Below are 23,559 nucleotides of genomic sequence, written 5' to 3'. Positions count from 1 at the left end.
ACTTTTCTGTTTGTGCTCAATTTCTATTTTTTATATTTGCCGTACTTTTCCATGTATAAACCGACGTTTTCTTACTGCAAAATAATGTTCAAAATTGGGGGTCGTCTTATACATGCATGGGGGGATGGGTGATTGGTTGCACCCGTGATTCCCCCCCCCCAAAAAAAGCTCAACAACTCTGGGCCATCTCCCCCCATTTTCTTAAATTGGAGTCCCCCAAAATAGGGCTCATCTTATAAATGGGGGTGTGTTATACAGGGGGAAATACGGTATATGTTTATAAACCACTTACATACCACTTAGTTGCAACTGTCCCCAAGCAGTGTGCAAGCAACACAACAATGTAATAAGTTTAAAAATCAGTTGAAATTTTAAAATGAAAAGAGGAGATTTCAGAATGTGATCATTCTCCTGCAGCCTGAAGTAACAGCAGCATCAGTCTACTGTCTCGGCGCTTCAACATTCATTCTGCGGCATGTATAAACCAAGCCTAGATGTAACCTGACAACTCAAGAAGTCCCAACAGGGGAGGAACGGCAGATGAAGATGATGGACTTTTCGGAGCCAGCCGACCTTACTGGAAGAATCCACAAACAGAAGGAGGAGGAGTACCAGGAAGAATGGATGAAATTTAAAGACTATTTAGTTAAATATGCTAAGATAACTTAATTGGAAAAACTTGCAAATAACAGATAGGCTTAGGATTTAAATATGTGATGTTATAGAATAATATGTTTAAAGTTAAAATGAAAAGAAAGAAAGATGTTAAGTGATTAAATTAATTTTATGAGAAATCTGTTTTGGAAAACTGTTACAATGATATACACTGAAATTCAGCCAGGGGGATTTGAGGAAGTCACTTAACAATGTTACTAAGATTGGGTTAAGTACAGTTAAGATCTATGTTTGTTTGTTTAAAATTTTTGGAAAATCAATTTTAAATTTTTTTGGGGAAAAAATAGATGTAACCTGACAAGGATTACATTTCAGCATTTGGATTGCACTTCAGCATTTGATGAAGTGGACTCAAGTCCACAAGAGGCAAACAATAAACCTGTTCACCTTTTAAGGTGAAGCAGGATTATGCAGTCCCTTCCAGGTAACTGCTTATTAAACATTTGTTCTGATTTGTTTGCAGGAAGACCGAAGAATGCTGCATCAAGCAAGGGATTGTCCCATCACGTTCCTTATCCTCAAAAGTCACATTGGGGGTGGGATAGGTTTGTAGCTCAAGAGCAGCAAATCAACTTTAACTGTGGAACCTGAATCTGCCAGCAGGTGCATGAATCTTGCCAGAAACCCTAGGTTGTTTCTGCTTCAGAAAGGAGGAGTGGGGAAAACCCAAAACAGGTGTGTGTTTTTTAGCTGTGCAGGCATCTCAGGTTATGTACAGGCATCTCAGGTTAACGGAGAGGTTTGTTGATTTTGGCTTAACCCCACTGCAAACTACATAGTGTCGGATCTGTTTTCCTCCTTATCATTCAGGTTCAGCTTGGCAAGCCAATCTCTTTTGTAAATAGATAGCAAGGACTTGGCCTCTGCAGGAAGTCGTGGGGAGCATTTTTTCCAAACAAGTCCAGGATATCATGAGGATTTGAGCAAAAGTGACAATTTTAAAGCAGTGGTGCTTTAATTTGACTGTGCGAGGTGAAGAAGCATTATCAGACGTCAGCAATTATGCATTTTACATGACACAGCACTCTTGCTTCATAAAGAGGGCATTGGTGACCTGTGACGTTCTTTCCAACTACATGTTTCTAAGGCAGGGATAAACAACTGGCCTATTGAAGAGTAGCACTGACTTCCTTACACTTTCTTTCCTTCTCAACTTGCCTAGCACCTGTTGAGTGAGTTTCAGGCACTATTTGACGCTATTTTAAGCCTTGATGTTCCTGCATTGCAGGGAGTTAGATTAAATGACCCTCAGGGTCAAACGGGTGGGATATAATGTTTTTAAAATATGGAAACAAGCAAGCCAATCAGCCTTACCTTGCATGCAGAAATACTACCAGTCACTTCGGAAGACGTTACAAGCTAGGGAACCCTATGTTTTTACCTGCTGCCATACAGCTCAGTCAGTAGAGCACAAGACTCTTAATCGGAGGGTTGTGGGTTCGACTCCCATATTGGGCGACAGATCTTGCAGGGGGGTTGGACTAGATGACCCTCGTGGTCCCTTCCAACTCTATGATTCTGTGATTATTTGGCTTGTCCGGCACTAGATCAGCTGGTTGTGTTCCTGTGATAACTACCGGTATCAGTTGCATAGGTTATCCAAAAACTGAAGGTTCAGTGGAATGCCTGCTGATCTCCATTTAATATCTAAAAGATGCCGTAAAGCATTCTGCTTAAGATAAACACTGCATCTGGGGAGACCTGCAAACTGCCTCCTTTTCACCCTAATGTTACATTCTTAATAACATGTTTACATGGACAGAGCCGCCCAGCTTCTGCTGCTTTATTTCTTGAAGATTAAAAATGAGAGGACAGGATGGCAGACAACTGGGAAGAGGCACATCTGTTTATTATCTGCAGTCTGGCAAGACTCCCTGGATGGGTAAGACAGAAAATGGGTCAAGAAGAGGTGGAGAGAATGACTGATGCTGTACTCCAGCCAAGGCTGCACCCTTCCTTTGAAGTCAACAGTAGCATGTTAATACAGACCAAACACAAGTTAAGTTGCATAACAAGGAGTGTAAGAATGAGGTTACTAAGCAACCCCAACAGAATGCATGGAGGAACTGTTATGGAAAACGTGGTCGAGTGCGGAGAAGCTACGGAGCCATTCTTGCAGTCGGAAAAGCAAAGGTTCTGCATCTGCAAAAGACATCCAAGCATTCTGCCTCGGGAACTATATATCCCAGCACCAGGCACAAGGCGAATGTTTCCATGATACAGGGCAGCCGTGGGGAACCTGTGAGCCTAATCTGGCCTGGGAGGGGGCTGGTTCCCCACCTGCCCCACACCTGATGCCGTCTGGGATACGGGGTGAGGGCAGGTGATGCTGCAGCTGCAAAGCAATAACTGGGAGCCTCGAACGGTGTCCTGGTTGCTCCTTGTATTTGGTGACTTTTAAATTGGGCATGAAATGAAGTCCCACTCAGGGGCTCCCAAGTGGAGCTGAGCCAAGCTAGGCTTGCCAGGAAACCTCACTTGGGATTGGCTGCAACTGATCCCTAACAAAACAGGATGCTGGAGCCACTGTCTGAAAACCCCGCTTTGGGAGGGCTCTCCCTTTGACTTCAAGCCAGCCTTGTTGTTGTTTGTTGTTTAGTCGTTCAGTCGTGGCCAACTCTTTGTGACCCCATGGACCAGAGCACGCCAGGCACTTCTGTCTCCCACAGCTTAGTCAAACTCATGCTGGTAGCTTCGAGAACACTGTCCAACCATCTCGTCCTCTGTCGTCCCCTTCTCCTTGTGCCCTCAATCTTTCCCAACATCAGGGTCTTTTCCAGGGAGTCTTCTCTTCTCATGAGGTGGCCAAAGTATTGGAGCCTCAGCTTCAGGATCTGTCCTTCCAGTGGGCACTCAGGGCTGATTTCCTTCAGAATGGATAGGCTTGAACTTCTTGCAGTCCATGGGACTCTCAAAAGCCTCCTCCAGCACCATAATTCAAAAGCATCAATTCTTTGGCGATCAGCCTTCTTTATGGTCCAGCTCTCACTTCCATACATCACTACTGGCCAGCCTAGCAAGGACAAAAAGCTGGGACACTTGATACCGTGCCCAAACTACCCCAACTCTCAAGTAATCTGAATCTTTTGTGACGTGTCCCTGTTTATGCCCTCTGGTCAACGTGACCCTATGTTAAAAACAAACCACTCTCCCAATAAAAGGATTTGTGGCTGTACTACATGTTTGAATGTGTTGTCGTGTGCAGGCAAAGTGACTCTTCCTGAAGCCAATGGAATTTAAGCTACCCGCCGGATAGCAGAGCCGGAATCTCCTCTGGGATCTACACAGTTTGTACAAATCAAGTAGCAGTACCTGAACAAGAGTCTCTCAGAGCAGTTGACTGATGAAAGGAAGGCTTTCCACATGCCCAGTTTTCCTTATCACTCCCTCCCTCTGAACAAGTCAACTGAAACAAGCAAATAAACTTCATTTAGCGTTTCTGTCTTACGGATGGTGTATTTGTGGGAGATTTTCCATTGCTCTTACATTTGCTGTGACCACACACAGTTGTATGCTTCAAGTTTGTATTGTTTCTTTCTATTTGATAAGGAAAAGCCTTATCGAACTGTTTTTTAAAACAAGAAAAAAGAAACTTCCCATTGTTTTCAGCAAAGTGACCTACTAAACTAGGCTTGGGATGAATGGTATTTTAAAAATTAGGGCATCAATCCTGCCATTTCTTTTTTGTGAGTAGTGACACTTTAATTAAAATAATATAATGTAATATAATTTAGTTATTTATGTCTGTTTCCAAAGTTTCACTTATTTTACCTGTATTTTATTGAATATTAAGTTATGTATACTCGTGCTTTGAACCATTTTATGGATTATAACAATAATCTTATTATGTATACCATTTAGAGAGTTTTGTAATTAAGCAGTCTCTATTTTGTTCCCTAAATAGTGAATAAAGTGTACTATTCACAAATTATTTATTGAATTATGGCCTGTCTATCACCCTCATACATAAACACTTTTGCCCTTTGACAACTGTGTGGTACAGCTTAAATCATGAATCTTAACCCACAAGGCATGTTAAGAGGTCCCCGGATGGGTGGTGAGGTCCAAAGTACCAACCTTATCTCATTGGGCTTACCTATGTTATGAATATAAACAGCCAAGCTGTTAAGAGTGGCCCCACAATACCCAATACAGATAACATTCCACAAACAGGGAGGGCAATTAAAATGCTGGTAGGCTGATTATACATCAGCTAATGTCTTCAATGGCAGGAGCATAGGTCAGAGACTGAGCTCCATGATCAATATGTTGGAAGTAAAATGAGCCTGAAGATTTTCAGTTTATCTCTCAACTTAATAATTTGCAGGTACCCATAAAGAGGCCACCTGGTCACGTACGCAGTCTAAGCACATCTGTCAGTTTGGCCTCTGCTACCAAGAAGCGTATTTCTGGATAATGCTACTGGAGATTTCAGCCCTAGGCCATCTCAAGCTTGGAGTGCAATACAAAGGACTTCAGTTTGCCTTCTCGAAACCATATTTTTATTACAATGTGAGTTTCTTACAATACATACGAAGAGCAACCACATAAGCAATTTGAGGGGATAGGCTATTGCTCAGGGGGAGATGAAATGCTTTGCATGAGAACTGTTCCAGGATCAAACCCCTGGCAGCTCCAATCAGGGATAGGGATGGCCAATATATTGATATATTGTTGAAAACTGGTTTGAAGTCCACATCATGATATCCGTTTTGTAATTTTCGACCTGGCAATATATTGCAAATCATGATGTGTGCATGCTATGCAAAAAATCACAATGTGCGGAAAACCATGAAGCCAGCCAATGCCTCTACATAGCTCCATCCTTATTTCAGACATTGTGATACATCAGTGATACCTGGGATGTTTACCTGGGGATATATATCACAAAGTTGAAAACCAGATATTGCCCAGACCTAGTCAGGGCTAGGAAAGGCTCCAGCCTGGTTCTAGGCCTTCATAAATACCACCCACTCACAATATTATGGTACATTTATTATGATGTATCTGAGAGCTTAGTGCTTATTGCCACAATAAATTTGTTAATGAGCAATTAAAAGTCAGATATGGCCCTACTGAAGAGTTATTTATTTACTATGTTCATATCTCACCTTTTCTCTGGGTGGTGTACGTGGTCTCTCCCCTTCCCATTTTATCCTCACAACAACCCTATGAGGGAAGGTAGGCTGGGGGACAGAGACTGGACCAAGGTCACTGAGTCATGGCTACTGAGTGGGAATTTGAGCCTTGGTCTCCCAGGCCATAGCCCGACGCACAAACCATCACACCACACTCAACGCTCACAGTCTGAAGCAGTAGCGGTCCTGCGCTACCCCACCCTCTGAATCCTGAACGCTGAATATGGCAGTCTGCAAAATAACCCTTAACACACAAGCAGCTGCAAAGGAATCCTGCTTGTGTGTGGAGCCTCTATGAGTCTGCATCTGCTCATTGGTTGGGGTTTTATTTAGCAGAGGGATGCAGTGTCCAGTCAAAGAAGTGCAGTCTAGCTTGTGCTTTAAACTGGGATTGTTCTGCATGTGAGTAACAGGTGAACAGAATGGGGAAGGCAACTCCAGGCCACTCCCTGCCTGGCCCTCAAAAGTCTTCCCAGGACTTGTTCTGCTTTGCACCCCGAATGTTTCTGCATGGCTGGAATGTGCGTTTGAACTCCGATCATGATTTTCCTTGCTCAGATGCAGGATAGAGGCATGTGTCTGAGTGTGCATAGTAACTACAGTGGTACCTCGCAAGACGAATGCCTCTTAAGACGAAAAACGCGCAAGACGAAAGGGTTTTTCGTTTTTTGAGTTGCTTCGCAAGACGATTTTCCCTATGGGCTTGCTTCGCAAGACGGAAACGTCTTGCGAGTTTGTTTCCTTTTTCTTACAACCGTTAATACCCAGGGAATCCGCACTCCGCAAGACGAAAAAATCGCAAGACGAAACAACTCGCAGAACGAATTAATTTTGTCTTGCGAGGCACCACTGTACCCTACTGTAGGAGGGCAGCAGTTCTGTTTACTGCTCTCTCTACCCTGTGTGGGTGTGAAAAGGATCCCACATCCCTGGACTAGGGGATCTGTCAGGGGACTGCCATCGGAACAGGGAAGGGAGGCAGAGGGGCAGTTGGGATACAGGGAACCTCTGAAAATCTTGAAAAGCAGTTCCTCTTCCTGCGGTGGGGAAAGCCACACCTCCAGTGGGGAAGGGACCAGAGGATGCTGCTGGGAGCCCCAGCACAATACCTCGTCAGTCCCAGCACCATACCTCCCGGGTAAAGGAGGGGAAAGGGTTAGAGGATGCTGCTGGGAGCCTCAGCACCGCTCCTGGCCAAGCCGGCCAGGAGGGAAGCATGCCGCTTCCATCGCCCACCTTGCACAGAGGTGTAAAATGCAAAGAAGGAAGGAAAAGGCTGGGGGTGACGAAGCTCTTATGCTGGGGGAGGACCCGGAAACGACCACTCCCCGATTCTGCTAGCAATTGAGGCAGACATGAACTTGTGGTTCTGCACTGTAAATAGTTTTTGCGCCTAAATAAAACCTGTAAAAGACAAGTCAGAGTCCTGCCTGGTTACTCACAAGCAACCACCATTGCCATCTGACAGTACCCTTTGCAGAACTGTATGCCAACATGTTCACAGGTTAATGCATTACTATGCAATCTGCTATTAATCCACCAAGCATTGGGTCGTTCCCCCCCCCCCCGCTTTTCCTTTCTGCCTCAAACAGAGTCCCTTGCCACCAACCAACCACCATCTTTAGAAGAGACTTTCACAAAAGCAACCCAGCAGAAGCAGGACTTAAGCAGCGAAGGGCCCATGCTAAGGGTTTCAGGTTCAGTTCTGGATATCACCACGCAGAGCTGGTGAACGCCACACACTTGGCACATAAAGGGTGCCAGGTTCAACCTTCAACACTGGGGAAGTCTCCCTGTCTGCGGCCCTCAACTTGAGAGCTGTTGCCAGCCAGTTCAACACTGAGTTAGAAGACCAAGAAGACCAACCACTTACACTTCAACTCCTTCCGCACTTGCCATTAACAGTTGCCTTGCCTTTTGAACCTCATTCTCACTACCTCTCCATCGAAAACCGCTTTCTGTCCATCAGCTGCTATTGCAAGTTATCTTACAAGTGCCTCTGAACAGGCACCAACTTCTCACTCATGGTTTTGCACAGTGCTGGCATTTTCCAGAAGAGCTTTGCGCCAAGGCAAGAGACCACCCCACCAATGTGTGAAAAGTCCATGATAACGCCTCTTCCGTGTCAGGTGGACTCAACACACAGCCGGCAGAGTGAGAAAAAAGTATTCGGTTTCAAGATCTGAGCAAACAATGGGAGGGAGGAGCTACATCTTGACCATGAAGGGTCTATGGGGACAAAACTTGCATCCTGAAATGCTAAAACAATGGGAGCATTATATTCCATCCTGGATCTACTGCAGCTTCCACATTCAAGACCATCCTTCATCTAGCTCAGTACAAAACAAAGACCCTGGGTGGCTGCAGCCCCTACCTGGAGATTAAATCTGGTACATTTTGCAATCTTTGAGCTATGGCCCTTCCTCCAGTTCTTTATTGACACATTAGTTAACAATAGGCCCCACTGTTTAACGAAGATGATGATGGCAATAGAATTCAGCTTTAGGAGCTGACACAGTAGTCTGTTGGCATCATAAAAACGACTGCTTATGTTTACAGCCCCCAGGATTTGGCCCAGGCCCATGCATGTGGTTCAGAGTGCATGACTAATGGAATAATTAGTCAAGGTCGGTGAGAACTAGAATGGTACTTTCTTTCGGGGTGGGGTAAGAGTCAAGATCACACTCCAAAGAGCTTTTCATTTCATGGCCCATAGCAACTTCACTTGTTTCCTTGCCTGTACCCAAAGGAGAGATATGAGAGGGAAAGCATGTGTCTGTGGACTGTACCATCTCCAACTCTCAGGCTTTTTTTAATGCTCCTCCACACGAAGAAAAGCCCTGAACATGAGAGGAAAATACTAGGATGAAAAAATTTTAAGGGGAGGGGAATTTTGTTATGGAAAGAGCATTAAGGGATGTGAATTTCCACCCATAGCCTGAAATGGTACAGTCCACTTGTGAGAAGGCTTGAGTCAAGGGAGCAAAATCTGTGCCTAAGTTTAGTTCTGCCGGGATAGCTTAGTTGGTAAAGCAGGAGACTCTTAATCTCAGGGTTGTGGGTTTGAGGCACATGGTGGGCAAAATATTCCTGTATTGCAGAGGATTGGACTTGGTGACTCTGGAGGTCCCTTCCAACTTTACAATTCTAAGTTCTGAACAACTTACGGACCCACCAAGCCCTTACTCGGTTTAAACAGGGTACTTGCTGAAAATCAGCTGCAAAAATAAAATTATAAGGAAAAACAGAAATATTTGTTTTGAGGAGGCCTTTGTTAGAATTATTTTTACGAATCAATACAGCAAACCGAACTTCTCGAACACATAGCCCCTAAGCTAAATATTTAATTGACAAAGTTATGAAGCACCATCAAGATCTCTCAGTACAGGAATGCTATTTTCCTAGAGAACACATTTCCAGTTGAGTGTTCCAATGGAGAGATATGAACTGCTACACTGCTCAGGATCCCCAAGAGATTAAAGGGAGGCAGATGTTTCTCATGAGCCAAAGCTGTTCAGTTACAAGAGTGGAGCAGCAATTCTTGGAACCAAAGACGGAGCTCTCTTGAGAGTGACTATGGTGCAAAGCAGAGTTGGTATACTTGACAGGGGCAGAATTGTCAAAGTTTACTCAAGTCAGCATTAATGAAAGATGTTTGGGCAGCAGGTTTTGATGCTTTTTATTCTAAGTGTAAGGACAAAAATTCCTGTAGGCTCAGAAAATATATGTAAGCAAGCAATATTATTAATATCGCAATGGAGTTCCTTTTATTTTCTAGATGAAGTCAGCACGCTAGATTAAACCACACTATTTATGGCACAAACAGTTTTTATAGGCAACCATAAGAGGACTCAGAAACTATTACGATCCTGTTAATGCTTGAAATGGTATTTATACCTTTCCCTCTTCACAGACCTGGCAGCTTGTCTGTAAAAACCCAGCTTCAAAATAGTTTTATCGTATTCTATTTTGACATGAGCAAGCATGCTCTGTCACTCACTCGTCCCCCCCCCACACGGGAAGAAGCTGCTGGCCTGTGTTAAATCATAAAAAGCAACGTTTTGACTCTCCCCAAGGCACTTTGAAATAAAACCATTGCCCTGAAAACTCTACACAGATATTTCAAAAAGCAAGGCAGCATTCCTAACCCATTGCTCCCCTTTCACTGTTAAGGATGCATCACAATAAGTACTGTTTAGGGCAGTGTTTTTCAACCTTTTTTGGGCAAAGGCACACTTGTTTCATGAAAAAAAATCACGAGGCACACCACCATTAGAAAATGTTAAAAAAATTAACTCTGTGCCTATATTGACTATATATAAAGTAATTCTCTTGAATAGGAATCAAATAAACACAAATAAAGTATTTTATAATTACTTTATTATGAAACAGTAAGTAAACAGAAATATGAAAAATTATAAAATACTTTATTTTTAAATCTTTCGAATTTTTCAATTTTTCCCACGGCGCACCAGGCAACATCTTGCAGCACACTGGTGTGCCGCGGAACAGTGCTTGAAAAACACTGGTTTAGGGCACTTCAATCCTGGACAAGCCTACTCAAGAGAGAGCTCACTTACAAATTATATGTGTCTAAGACTGAAGTACAAAAGACATGTAAAGGCACCTCAGCAAGTCAGAAATAGAGAAGCAAATACATTAAAATACCCATTTACTAGCAGACGACAACACTCCTTCTCCAGCTTTTATCAAAAACACGTTTCTGCCCTAAAACAGAGGTCTTCAAAGCGGTTGATATTGACCCGTGGGGTCAGTGGGACTGTGCAAAAAAATAAAAATAAATCTTTTGTAACCATGAGTCTTGGGGGGGGGGAGACATGAGCATGTACAGAGTGCACCTCTCATGCCAGCGAGGAACCTCTGCATTTAATAAGACGATACCACACTATAACAGTATTCTTTATTTATTTTTACATTTCATAAACCTAGCAATGGTGACTGATTAATAAATGTTGATTATATATTGATATTTCTTGACTTTGCTTCATTGACATTCCTAAGAATTTGGGCTGGGTTCGAAGACAACTTCACAAGCTTATCACGGACAAACTCAGAATTTTGGGGAATCTTGCTCTATACAACATAATATCTCAACTTCCTATGCAGGTTGACTCAGGAGCAGTGCTCACTGTGTTCAGTAGGATATGATCCCAGTTAAGTTAGACAATTGCAGCCAAAATTTACTTGGGTCCATTCTGTAAAAACCAGCCTGCTGCTTAAATCCTGAAAATCCAACTATGTCCATTTTCCCACGATCTGGTCCAGGGGACAGAAAAGTTTCATTCTATACTAAACCAACCTGGAATAACCAGAGAATCTAAACTTGTGACAAGTGGTAGAGAAAATCTACGTTGTTATTAACATTTAGGCTGCAAGTCAGTGAGGCTTAATAGCTCTTACTTCCAAGTAGACATGCCTACGGTATTGCATGGTTAAAAATCATGGAATTAGAGCAATATGTAACCATAACATAAGCAACCTTTTGGGAAAATAAAAAGCATATAACCTGGGTATATTTGCAGTGAGTTATTATTCTACAGCCTCCCTAGAGATGCACATGGTGTCTTATTTTGGGCGGCGGCGGGGGTTGGATATAAAGCACGCAGAATTCAAAGACGCAGTATTTCTGCATTATTGCAAATGTATCCCAGCAAGATCAGAGAAAAAGAAACAGTTTAGCAAACAGCCTGAGCAGATTAACAGGCAGCTGGGCAGAAAATTGCCCCGATCAGATCCCTCCATTTGAAACATGATTACAAACAAACAAACGACGACGAAACACGAGGTTTTTTTTACCTTTGCAGAGACATGATTTCACAAGCCATTCCTGAAAGTTTTCTCTGAACGGGAAACTGGGAGCTGACCTCCTTTACTTCTTCCTCTCTGCACTGCACCGCAGTCTCGGGCTAGCTAGCACAAATCTTTTTTTTAAAACCAAAAATAAAAATAAAAATCCCTGCCCGCAGCCAGCAGCGCTGAAGGCTCCAACCCGTCGCTTCCTTCCTGCCTGGCTCCGGATTCAGTGCTCTAAAGCTACCGGAGACATTCAGAGAGACACGCTCTCCCTTTGCAAGCTGCCGATTATTTACCGTGCGCGAAGGGAGAGGCTTCAGGTTTCCAGCCCGCTCGAGGTCTTCCCCCTTTTTTGTGCGCCCGTGCAAAGAAAAATATAAAGCCACCCTCCGAGTCCACTTTGACCTTTTGTTCCCGAGGAAGCAGCTGAAGCATCCAGCCAATCAGAAATAGCAGCGGGTGACAACCAGTTCAGGCTGCTCGCTCGCCTTCTCCTCCTCCTCGTAGGCGCATCGCCATCCCGGGTAACTTGAAACTTTCCCCAACAATTCCGCCCCGCCTGTCACTCAACTGCGCCCAATGGAGCTTGAGAAGCCAGAGAGGGAGGCGATCAAAAAGGGACTTTCAGCACAGCATGGGAGGCGGGGGAGGAAAAAAAGAAGATGATTTGGGGACCTTTGCAGCCTCTGCAAGTCAAAAATAAAAAAAAATAGGGGGCTTGTTATTGACTGATGGGAAAGTGGGGTTGGGGGAGAGGAGTGGAAAACCCAAATCAGGACGGCGGAATAAAGCTGCAACGACCGGTTTCCTCCTGCAAAAGCATCCTACGTGCGCAAAGTCCCATCGCCACGGTCTGGGCGTTGGGACTTCGCGCGCCGCATGCAGCGCTTTCGCTGTGCAAGCCTCTCCAGACATCACGTTAAGCACGTCGCTGTCACTTATTCATTTTGGGGAGGGGAAAGAGCAAACAAACCAGAGCATCTTTCCAGTGCACTGGCACAAGCCCCTCGGGAGCTTTTTAGGTAACAGCAAGCAAAAGTGTCTTGGGGAACGCCTTGTTAAAGACCAGCAAAAGAATTTATTGTGGAAGGCAGAAATGAGGGCAAGCGATACTTGCCTTCTTGATGGTAAGGTAAAGGTAAAGGGACCCCTGACCATTAGGTCCAGTCGTGGCCGACTCTGGGGTTGCGGCGCTCATCTCACTTTATTGGCCGAGGGAGCCGGCGTACAGCTTCCGGGTCATGTGGCCAGCATGACTAAGCCGCTTCTGGCGAACCAGAGCAGCACACGGAAACGCCACGTACCTTCTGCTGGAGCGGTACCTATTTATCTACTTGCACTTTGACGTGCTTTCGAACTGCTAGGTTGGCAGGAGCAGGGACCGAGCATCAGGAGCTCACCCTGTCACGGGGGTTCAAACCACCGACCTTCTGATCGGCAAGTCCTAGGCTCTGTGGTTTAACCCACAGCATGGTAGTCATGGGCAAAGCCAGGGGCTTGGGGCAGGGGTGGGGAGCTGGCCCCCAAATCAAGTAATTAAAAAAAGTAGAAATTGTAGAAAGATTTTAACAGATTTTTCTGAGCACTTGGGGTCCAAATAAATTAATTTAAAAAAGAACAACAACAACTGTTGTTGAGACATTTCACTCTGAATCTGCAAGAGAAAGCCGGACAGAGGATGTTGTCAGGTGGGTCTCTTGCCCCTCCCAACATAAAATCCTGGCTACGCCCATGATTCGCAAAATCCACAAACACATAAGCCCATCTAATGGTGCTGCTGTTTTAGGTTGGGATTCAATCATGGGCACATTTAGGATGCTCAAGTAAAGTTTATTCCGCCACAAACCCACTTTCCCCTCAAACTATTTTTTCTTTTTGCAGGAAGGGAAGTGATGGGTAATGCGCTGGAAGGTGTGGGTTGGCTGTTGCTTGATGCAACATGGTGTGATCTCTGCAGAAACAAATAAGAATTAATGTACGATAAATAGCCCACGTCATCTAACCTCCCTGCAAACTTTGCGCAAACAAATAAGGACAAATGCTCAATAAACACTGTCGTCGTCATTTATGAATCACTTCCAAGGAAGCATCTTGAAGCAATTTCACAGTGCAATGGAAACACATATAGAACAAGTGCATGTATCAACACAATTCTGAATGAACAGACTGCTGTTTTTGTGGCAACAGACTAACAGTTGCTTCTCTGAGAAGTATTTATTTAAGGCTTTTATACATAGCCCTTCATAATATATCCCCAGGGCGGGATAACTAAAACTTTCTCCCCTTGCAAATGAAAATGCATAGTTAGGCCGCAATCCTATGCATACTTACATAAAGTCCAGTCACAAAAGGTGTGCGCTGTACCAGCTTCTTATTTTGTTTTGTTTTGTGTTTTGGGGGCACTGGTTATTTCATAATCATTTTTGTTCTAGTTTCCTTTCACGTGTTTGTAACAGGGTAAGAGTAGTTTATTGTTTTTATTATTGATGATATTGTTGTTTGAAGGTGTTGGGTAAATTTTATTATATATTTTGCATTGACTGTGGTTTGTTTGATTTTTAAATTCATTGCTAAAATAACCATGTTTTGTCCAACAAAGCCATCCTGTCTGCGTAAGGACTTCTGCTTGCACAGAAGAATTCTCCCCTTTCCTCTCCCCATGAGCCTCCAAAATCTGCTCCTGGAAGGTTGGGGGAATCCCCAGAGCAGATTTTAAGGAGTGCAGGGAGGAGAGGGAGGGAGGGCAAGTTCTGCTGCACAAACGGAAGTCTTTGCACGAACAGGATGACTTCGTTGGATACAACCCTTTATAAACAAAGTGTGGAAGAAGAAAAAGAAGACGGCATTCAAAGGAAAAAGCGGGCAATTAAAGGAGCAAGGTTTCAAGTATATATATAAATATTAAAAACGAACTGTTGAAATTCAGATAGCACATTCTCCCTTTCCTTCTCTCTCACATAGTGGTCATGCACCCAGCTGGAGACGTGCACATCTGTAAGTGATTAATAAAACCTAGAAACTTCTGCTCCTTTTAAGTAGATACTGGAAATCACGTGATTTACTTGACCAGCCAAATATTTAATAACAGCTATTTTCTTTTGTGAACTAGCCTGAATTATCTTACTCCTTAATTCTGGACCTGTCGCCGACATACAAATAAGGCATGTGTGCCTGTATACATCACTGACACAACCCAGGAGCATGGAACATGCAGAGTGAGGTTTCCCATTGACACTCCTTCATATATTTCCAAAACAATAATGCCAGTTTACAGCTATTGACACTACGGTATCATTCTTACAACCAGGTACTGCATCCCTTGGTCACACTGCGTACCTTATGCATGCTTTCTTTAATGACTTTAAAATATTCTGATACAGAGTATTTTTTAATATTTACAGGTTTGTTTGTTTTTTTCAAAAAAGTCTCAAGGTCTGATTTTCATTTTCAAAAATGAAACAAAATGTGTGTGTGTGTGTGTGTGTGTGTGTGTGTGTGTGTGTGTAGGTAAAGGTAAAAGGACCCCTGACCATTAGGTCCAGTCATGACCGACTCTGGGGTTGTGGCGCTCATCTCGCTTTATTGGCCGAGAGAGCTGGCGTACAGTTTCCAGGTCATGTGGCCAGCATGACTAAGCAGCTTCTGGCGAACCAGAGCAGCACACTGAAACGCCGTTTACCTTCCCGCCAGAGCGGTACCTATTTATCTACTTGCACTTTGACATGCTTTCGAACTGCTAGGTTGGCAGGAGCAGGGGCTGAGCAATGGGAGCTCACCCCGTCACGGGGATTCGAACTACTGACCTTCTGATCGGCAAGTCCTAAGCTCTGTGGTTTAACCCACAGCACCACCCACAGCACCACCATATAACCTTGCGTGTATATGTTAATGGAATATGGAAAAGCTTTGTCTTTAGACATCCCTGTAAGTAATTTGTTTCAGAATTAGTTTTCAGAATAACTTTCCGTCAAACCCTTGAGGGATGCAACTCAACTGATATTTCTGCCACTTCCCCCCACATTCCTGGCAGTTTCTAAATTTGCACAGCCTATCTGGCTGTTCTTCCCATTATGTGTCTGTAACGTTATGAAGACCAACCTTCCCCAGCCTGGTACTCTCTTCAGATGTTTGTGGATAGCTCCCATCAGTCCTAGCCAGAGTGGCCATTGGTGTGCTGACTGGGGATGAAGAGAGTTGTAGTCAAAAACCTCTGGAGGGTGTCAGCTTGCAGGAGACTGAAGCAGGCCTATATGAAGGGCCCCCAACCAATAGATCCATGGTGCCAATCAATTATTGGAGGGGGTAGAAGGGATTGCTTAGGATCAACTATCGAGTGAAATGGTCAGAGATTTGTTGGTTGATACACGCACCTGTGAATCACTGGCTACAAAAGTACCTCTCCCATTATACATTTTTGGAGTTAGGTTAAAATTCTTCTCTCTCTGTTCCAAATACAGCCTGATGGAGAGTTCTGTGAAACTGCAAACCTTGTGCCATTTAAAAACTATTAGCTGTGGCTGATCCTCTAAAATATATCATCTTGCGACTTCTGTGCCAAGGAACTATGTTTGGCAGGGATAGTAAATGATCCCAGGCACTAATCTACAGCCAGGACCTTCTAAAGTATGTGTTTAGAGCGGTGAGTTTGAACACAGGCCATGTGAATTGAATGGAGTTTTTGAGGACCAAATGACCCCATCAAACATCAGATACAGAAGCTTACCGCTTCTTCCTCTTGAGTTTGCCTTGCAGGCAAGGGAAACGCTCCATTCAAAACATAAACAGTGACCTAGCATGCATGCTGCTGTGGCCTTGGGAGGACAGAGCACAGAATAATAGTAGCACATAAACAGATGCTGACAAACTGTGAAGTGTCTCGGTTTTAATGTGCCGTTAAGCTGTTTGTTTAATGATTCTAAATATTAACAGTCCAGCTGAGAAGTAGATCTCAACATAACGATGCTTTGGCAGTAATACACAATGTGGCGAAGCGGAAAGGTTCTTCTGGGGAGAGTTATGAACCTAAAAAGAGCCCCTTGGGATCAGGCGAAAGGCCCATTTAGTCCTGCATCCTCTCCACACAGTGGCCAACCGGATGCTCATGGGATTCCTCTTCTACTAGGCCTTTGGCTGATTATATACGCTTTTAAATACGCTTGTGGGAGGAGGTGGCAGAAGGGGGTTATTGTTTTGTTTGGGTCTTGTTTTCATTGTGTATTTTGTGTTTTTATCTTGTATGTTTATGCTGTGAACCGCCCTGAAATCTGCGGGTGAAGAGCAGAATAAAATAAAATAAAATAAAATAAAATAAAATAAAATAAAAAAAATAAAAATAAAAAAAAAAAAATAAAAAAAAAAAAATAAAATAAAATAAAATAAAATAAAATAAAATAAAATAAAATAAAATAAAATAAAATAAAATTTCCCATGGGGTGTATAGGGTGTTAGGGGAGGAGGAGTAACTTTGGTGGGGGACACGTCATAACAATAATTAACAATAGTTTTATATATATATATATATATATATATATATATATATATACACACACATACATACCCTGCCCATCTGTCTAGGTTTCCCCAGCCACTCGGGATAGCTTCCAATAAAATATTAAAAATACGATAAAACATCAAACATTAACAACTTCCCTAAACAGGGCTGCCTTCAGATGTCTTCTGAAAGTCAGATGGTTGCTTATTTCCTTGACATCTGACGGGAGGGCGTTCCACAGGGCGGGTGCCACTACCGAAAAGGCCCTCTGCCTGGTTCCCTGTGACCTCACTTCTTTCAGGGAGGGAACTGCCAGAAGGCCCTTGGAGCTGGACCTCAGTGTCCAGGCTGAACAATGGGGGTGGAAACGCTCCTTCAGGTATACTGTTCCTTATAGGGTAGTTTGTCCACCTTTGGTCCCCACCCTGAACTCAGCTCTCACCTGTGGCTCCTAGAAGCTGTCAGCATGTGCCAATAGCTACACCCCAGGAAGGGCTTTTTGACTGGCCAGCTAAACCAAGTGTGGGTAGCTGATGGGTCTCAAACCCTTGGTGAGTTAGGGACTTCATCTGCATGAAAAGACAGGCTGAAACGGATTAAGCGGACAAGACCAATGGTGGATCCAGTGGTCAAGAAGGCGGTTTCTGTAAGTGCTGTAGAGGGAAGTGAGGGGCAGATGGGGCTTGTCAAACTCACAAGGCAGCCCATCGAGGAGAAGGAAAACTCTGAACCTACACCTCTGCTGCCTTGCAGGATATATCTCACGGGGATGGGAAGATGGAGTCAGCTATGTGCTGTGCAGGCCAAAATCTTGTGGAGGCTTTCTAAGAACTGATGCAGAAAGAGCACAGGGGAGCCTGGAAAATACATTTCTTTCTTTCTTTTTTTTAAGATAGAAAGATCTCCTTTATTAATGAACCCCAACAATATTTCTTCAGATACAGGAGTTGTGAACTCAAAATACTCAGAAGAAAAATGAGTTAATATTGCATTATTCTCATAAGAAATACTGCAACTCATTACCAGTAAACATATTGCAAAGCAAAACAGCTTGAAAAAGGGGAGGGGGGGGAGGGAGAAAGAAAGAAAGAAAGAAAGAAAGAAAGAAAGAAAGAAAGAAAGAAAAGTTGATCAATATGGAATTAAGGTTTGTTTTTTTGTTTGAACTATTAAGTCCTTGCAAGCACAGCTCGATTCCGCAGATCAATTCCCAAACTTGTGTAGAAAACATAACCCAATGTCCAGGCATGAGTACAGTTGCAAATGTAGCCAAAACAGCACCACCGATCCACAAGACAAGAGTTATTAGCAGGGGTGGGTGAACATCAAGGTTTGCAGAAATAAAAAAGAAAAATCTATGGATCCCAAATATAGCCCTTCCATGCTAATTAGTCTTCTCATGCATCTGTAACAATAATAGCTATTGCCCCAAATTAAACGCAGACAGGGCTGATCAGGATTGGACAGAAAGGGGTGTATGTCACAAAGCTGCCTAGCTTCATTAGCCTAGCAGCCAATACTATTATTACGTAAGACATTAATTACAGAGGAAACCAGAGACATGACCTCACTTTTTAAAAATTATTATTTTTAACCTTGATAAGCTAGTGAAGTGCATACATTCTTACCAAGCGGGCATCCCCAGTGCCAAACTGCAAACCCTGGCACACTTACATCTTTCCAAAATTGGGAATCTGCTCTACGTGGCAATATTTGAAGGCAGAACATGAACATTTACTTTTATTGCACAAGCCCCTGTGTATCTAGAGCAAGCCAGTCACCGGGTTTTGCAGAAAAGAGAGAGCACGAAATGGAATTTTCCATTTAATCAAAAACAGAGAACTGAAATTTCATCTGCAGACTCCTCCTGAGTCTTCCATCGCTTCCTAAAGCAAACAAGCCTGAGGGTGATAGGATATTAAACACCACGTATTTACTTTGAAATCAAATTGTCTTCGTATTTCCTCTGTTCTATTCATTTTAATGTTATAATCTGGAAATGCTACAAGCGTTTCCCCTCTGCTCTTCTCAATGCCAGTTTTTACAAAAACGCACAAGCCAGGTTCAGGCACAATAGTTTCCTGCTATGAGAATGTGTCAAATTGAGCCTCAGGTTTGGACATCCTCCTTTGTGCATAGAAAGAAAGAAATTCAAAGCTTCCTTTTGCAATTTGGAGCAAACTGCAGATTCCAATGATGTCTGAATATGGGAAACTGTGATTTGGACAGATCAGTTACGTAGGCAACAAACCATGACCTGAAACAACAACTTGATCCTGGTTTGATCCTCACTGCCGGATTGCAATATTTGGTATCCATTTCCCAATGCCTCCCTTTAATGATCCATAACAGGCTGGACACCTACAAACCAATAATAAAACCAATAATAAAAGAAGAACTAAGGATTTCAGAAAGTTAAACCCTAGGCTGATACCGTCCAAAAGTTCGCCGTCTTCCCAGTATGCCACCAAAACTGTCTAAATAAATTATGTAGCAGTTTCCTTTCTTCAGAAACATGAGACACCAAGCAGAGACAGAAAAGCAATTTCTAATTAGGACACGGGGGAAATCTGATTTAGCTGTGCCCGTGTGGTTTGAAATAAAACTTGCTGATTGACAATACCTGCAAATCCCCCTTTTGCCCCAGCCAAGGCTGTACCTGCCCCACACCTGATGTCATACATGTAGACCAGTGTGGCTTGGCAAAACATCTTGGGAGCGGGGGCTCGTTAGGCTTGCGGGATGGAGTTACCCATTGCTGCCTTAAGGCATGTAAATTAGTAAATAATTATAATTGGCCTGAAGAGTGTGAGTGGAATGGTTAAGTCTAAATGACTTTAGCAAAACTGTATTTAAACTAAAAGAACCAAGCATGAAGAAGAGTTTGGATTTGATATCCCGCTTTATCACTACCCGAAGGAGTCTCAAAGCGGCTAACATTCTCCTTTCCCCTCCTCCCCCACAAGAAACACTCTGTGAGGTGAATGGGGCTGAGAGACTTCAGAGAAGTGTGACTAGCCCAAGGTCACCCAGCAGCTGCATGTGGAGGAGCGGAGACGCGAACCTGGTTCACCAGATTACGAGTCTACCGCTCTTAACCACTACACCACACTGGCTCTCAATGGCATGGACTATAGAGGCCGGCTCAGATGGGACACTAACATCTCAGGGAATCTGGAGTATTGGCTTCACCCCAGGAAGCCCCTTCATGCCTTCTCTATGAACTAGAGCTGGGAGATATATCAACACATCATCTAAAACTGGTCTGAAGTCCATATCGTGATATTGGTTTCATTTTTGACCTGGCAATAATCACGATGTGTGTGTGTGTGTGTGATGCAAGAATCACAATGTGGGGGAAACCATGAGACCAGCCAATGCCTCTACATACTGTAGCTCCATCCTTATGTCAGACATCTGAATATATCAGTGTATCACCGATGTTTAGCTAGTGGTAATACCATGATGTTGAAAACCAGGTATCGCCCAGTCCTACTATGAATGCGACTTTGGTGGTTTCCAAGCAATTTGCAGCTATTAGAATTCTAAGCTTTTCCTTCCACCAAGAGCCTATGAGACAAGCTGAAAAGCTGTCGCTTCGTTTCACTGACTCATTCTCTGCACTCATGTGTAAAGACGAGATACCTACAATTATGTGAACATCTCAGTCCTCCAGATTATGTAATTCTGCCGTCAGTCATCTGAAGAAGGGCAACGCGTACAACTAGCCAGCTGCAGCTCAAGTTTTAAGAAGCACAGCCAATAAATAGCTGTTTGCATAGGCTCCCCTGGAACTTGTGTGTGTCTTGGGTGGAGCTGGACAAGAATACATTGCTGGTCAGCAACTGGCCTTTACGGGAGATGACACCCAGCATCAAAACGTGTTAATTTTGCCACACGCTGGCCTATCTGACTATTTCTTGGCTCCCTCGGAGGAGGCCTGGCAGCAAGTTTCTCAAAGGGCTTTCTGGGAACCTATCAAGTTATTAAAAACTGTCATTCAATCTGTCGGGAACAGCGTATGTAACAGTTTGCTGGGCCCTTTCTGGGACTGCTTCAACACACAAGGACACTTCAGATTCCATTTCCCCTTGTATTGTCACATCCAGCCTTGGGGCGATATAGATATAGCACAAAAAAGGACAGAATGCAAACACAAATATATATATTCAATTTTTTTTGTGTGCCAATACTCATCAGCATGGGTTTTTCTGGGGGTGGGGCACACTCCCCACCCTGGGGTCCTAAAGGTATTTATGTGGCCAGCATGACTAAACCGCTACTGGCGCAACGGAACACCATGACGAAAGCCAGAGTGCACAGAAACACCATTTATCTTCCCGCCGCAGTGGCAACAATTTATCTACTTGCACTTGTGTGCTTTCGAACTGCTATGTTGGCAGAAGCTGGGACAGAGCAACGGGAGATCACCCAGTCGCGCGGATTCGAACCGCCAACCTTCTGATCGGCAAGCCCAAGAGGCTCAGTGGTTTAGACCACAGCTCCACCCGCATCCCTTCTCCCAACAGAATATAATAATAATAATAAAAGTGATAGAACATCAAACATTAAAAACTTCTGTGAACAGGGTTGCCTTCTGGTGTCTTCTAAAAGTCACTGATAATTGTTTATTTCCTTGACATCTGATGGGAGGGCGTTCCACAGGGCGGGCGCCACTACCGAGAAGGCCCTCTGCCTGGTTCCCTCTAGCTTCACTTCTCGCTGTGAGGGAACCACCAGAAGGCCCTCGGAGCTGGACCTATGACTGGACAAGTCATAGACCTTCCCCTATCTGGTCTCAAATTATTTATGTGGACACACATGGTCACTGGTACAGAGTACTGTCACCTCTTTGGTTTTTGCTGCCCAGGGCAGCCAAGACATAAAGCTTTATCTCAGCCACTTGCCCCCCCCCCCATCTGCAAAATGGATGATGTGCTGTAAGGATGGCTGAAATAATCTACGGCCTAGTTCTGACGGCATGTTAAGCCAAGCCAAACCTTGGCTTGGCCCAGAACACTGTGGATCAGGGAGGAGCAAAGCTGCTGAGAGAGTGAGCCAAGGTTTAGCTTAGAGTGCCAGGGGAACCGGGCCTATGCGAGGCACTCTGTAAACCTGAAACAGGCTATAAATACTGTTTTCTTGGAACTGGGAGTTGCTTGACCCTGCCTGGCTTTTGGCCACAGAGAAGCTGCTGCTATGAGCAAGAAATGGCGCTACGGCATTTCTACACAGAGTTGGCTGCTTTTCTAGCCTGAATTTAAAAGGGTACAGAGGAGCGCACCACAGGTTTTGGCGGTGAACCAGTTGATTTAGTCAGACTTCAAATAAACCTAGCCTAGAAAGCGTCTTCGAAGCCTTAAGCCAGTGTTTTCAACACGGCGCTTTCAACAAGGGGTAGTCACAGCTGGGAAGGGAATAACCGACCCCTCCAATTTCCCCAGTTCACACTGCAACAAAGCTTGAAAAATCTTTCCATCTGCCACAACACAGTGCTTCCTTCAAGTGTAATTTCAGCAGGGAGAATGGAATGGAGTGGATGGGGCCCTTTGGGTGCTGTGGATGGCTTCTGTGGGTCCATTTCCACCCATGGGTGCCACATGGGCGAACAATGGATTGGATTCCCTTCGGAGAGATTTTAAGATGTGTTTCAGTGAGGACCAATGCTGGGCATGGCCTCCATCGCTCACCTTTCAATCTCCAAGTCTCTTAGAAAGCAATAAAAGGAAAAGCTCCTTCGCCCCAGGCCCTGAGGCACACCGATGGAATTGTTCAAATTGTAGACACAAGTACAATCTCTCTAACTCGGTCTCTGCCTTGATTAAAAATATTTCTGCCATGTCATGGGAATTCTCCAGTGAACTCCTTCGGCAAAGGCGGAAGGTGGGCTGCGCATAGCACTCAAAATCATTTGTAGCTGTGGCAGAACCAAGACTGAGATCGCATAGATAATGATGCCTATTCAGAGCTGGTGACCTCGACTCTTTTGAGTCTCTTTCCCACCCACTCCATAATGGGAGATGTCCGAGAAACTGTATCTGGAACGTAAGCAGTGAATCAGAAAATCAGAGAATTATAGAGCTGGAAGTGACCACGAGGGTCATCTAGTCCAACCCCCTGCAATGCAGGAATATTTTGCCCAATGTAGGTCTCGAACCCACAACCCTAACATTAAAGAAAGAAATGTTTCTGCAAAGCCCTGCAACACCAATTCACTTATTTCCGATCGCTTCTATTCTACTTTCCCGTCTAAAAGATAGCCAGAGGGGCTGGTTGTTGTTGTTGTTGTTGTTTTTAAGGGGCAATAAAAAATACAGTGGTACCTCAGGTTAAGTACTTAATTTGTTCCGGAGGTCCGTTCTTAACCTGAAACTGTTCTTAACCTGAAGCACCACTTTAGCTAATGGGGCCTCCCGCTGCCACCGCACCACAGGAGCATGA

General features: G+C 44.0%; 1 protein-coding gene across 3 annotated transcripts in view; it reads right to left on the bottom strand.

The window, feature by feature from the left end:
* The window catches only part of FAM13A (family with sequence similarity 13 member A), a 132,714-nt gene that overhangs the window by 50,817 nt on the left and 58,338 nt on the right, over positions 1–23,559 (bottom strand). The window contains exon 1 of one of the 3 annotated variants that reach the window (XM_081876715.1): positions 11,631–11,995. The exons of the other annotated variants lie outside the window; for them this stretch is intronic. Coding sequence (XP_081732841.1) covers positions 11,631–11,659 — 29 coding nt within the window. The 5' untranslated portion in view covers positions 11,660–11,995. Of the gene's footprint in view, positions 1–11,630; positions 11,996–23,559 lie in introns of those variants that run through there. 3 annotated transcript variants of the gene reach the window in all.

Source organism: Podarcis erhardii, assembly GCF_964252035.2.
Source record: "Podarcis erhardii genome assembly, chromosome: 9".
Lineage (NCBI taxonomy): Eukaryota > Metazoa > Chordata > Lepidosauria > Squamata > Lacertidae > Podarcis > Podarcis erhardii.
This window is presented reverse-complemented; position numbering and strand designations above follow the sequence as displayed.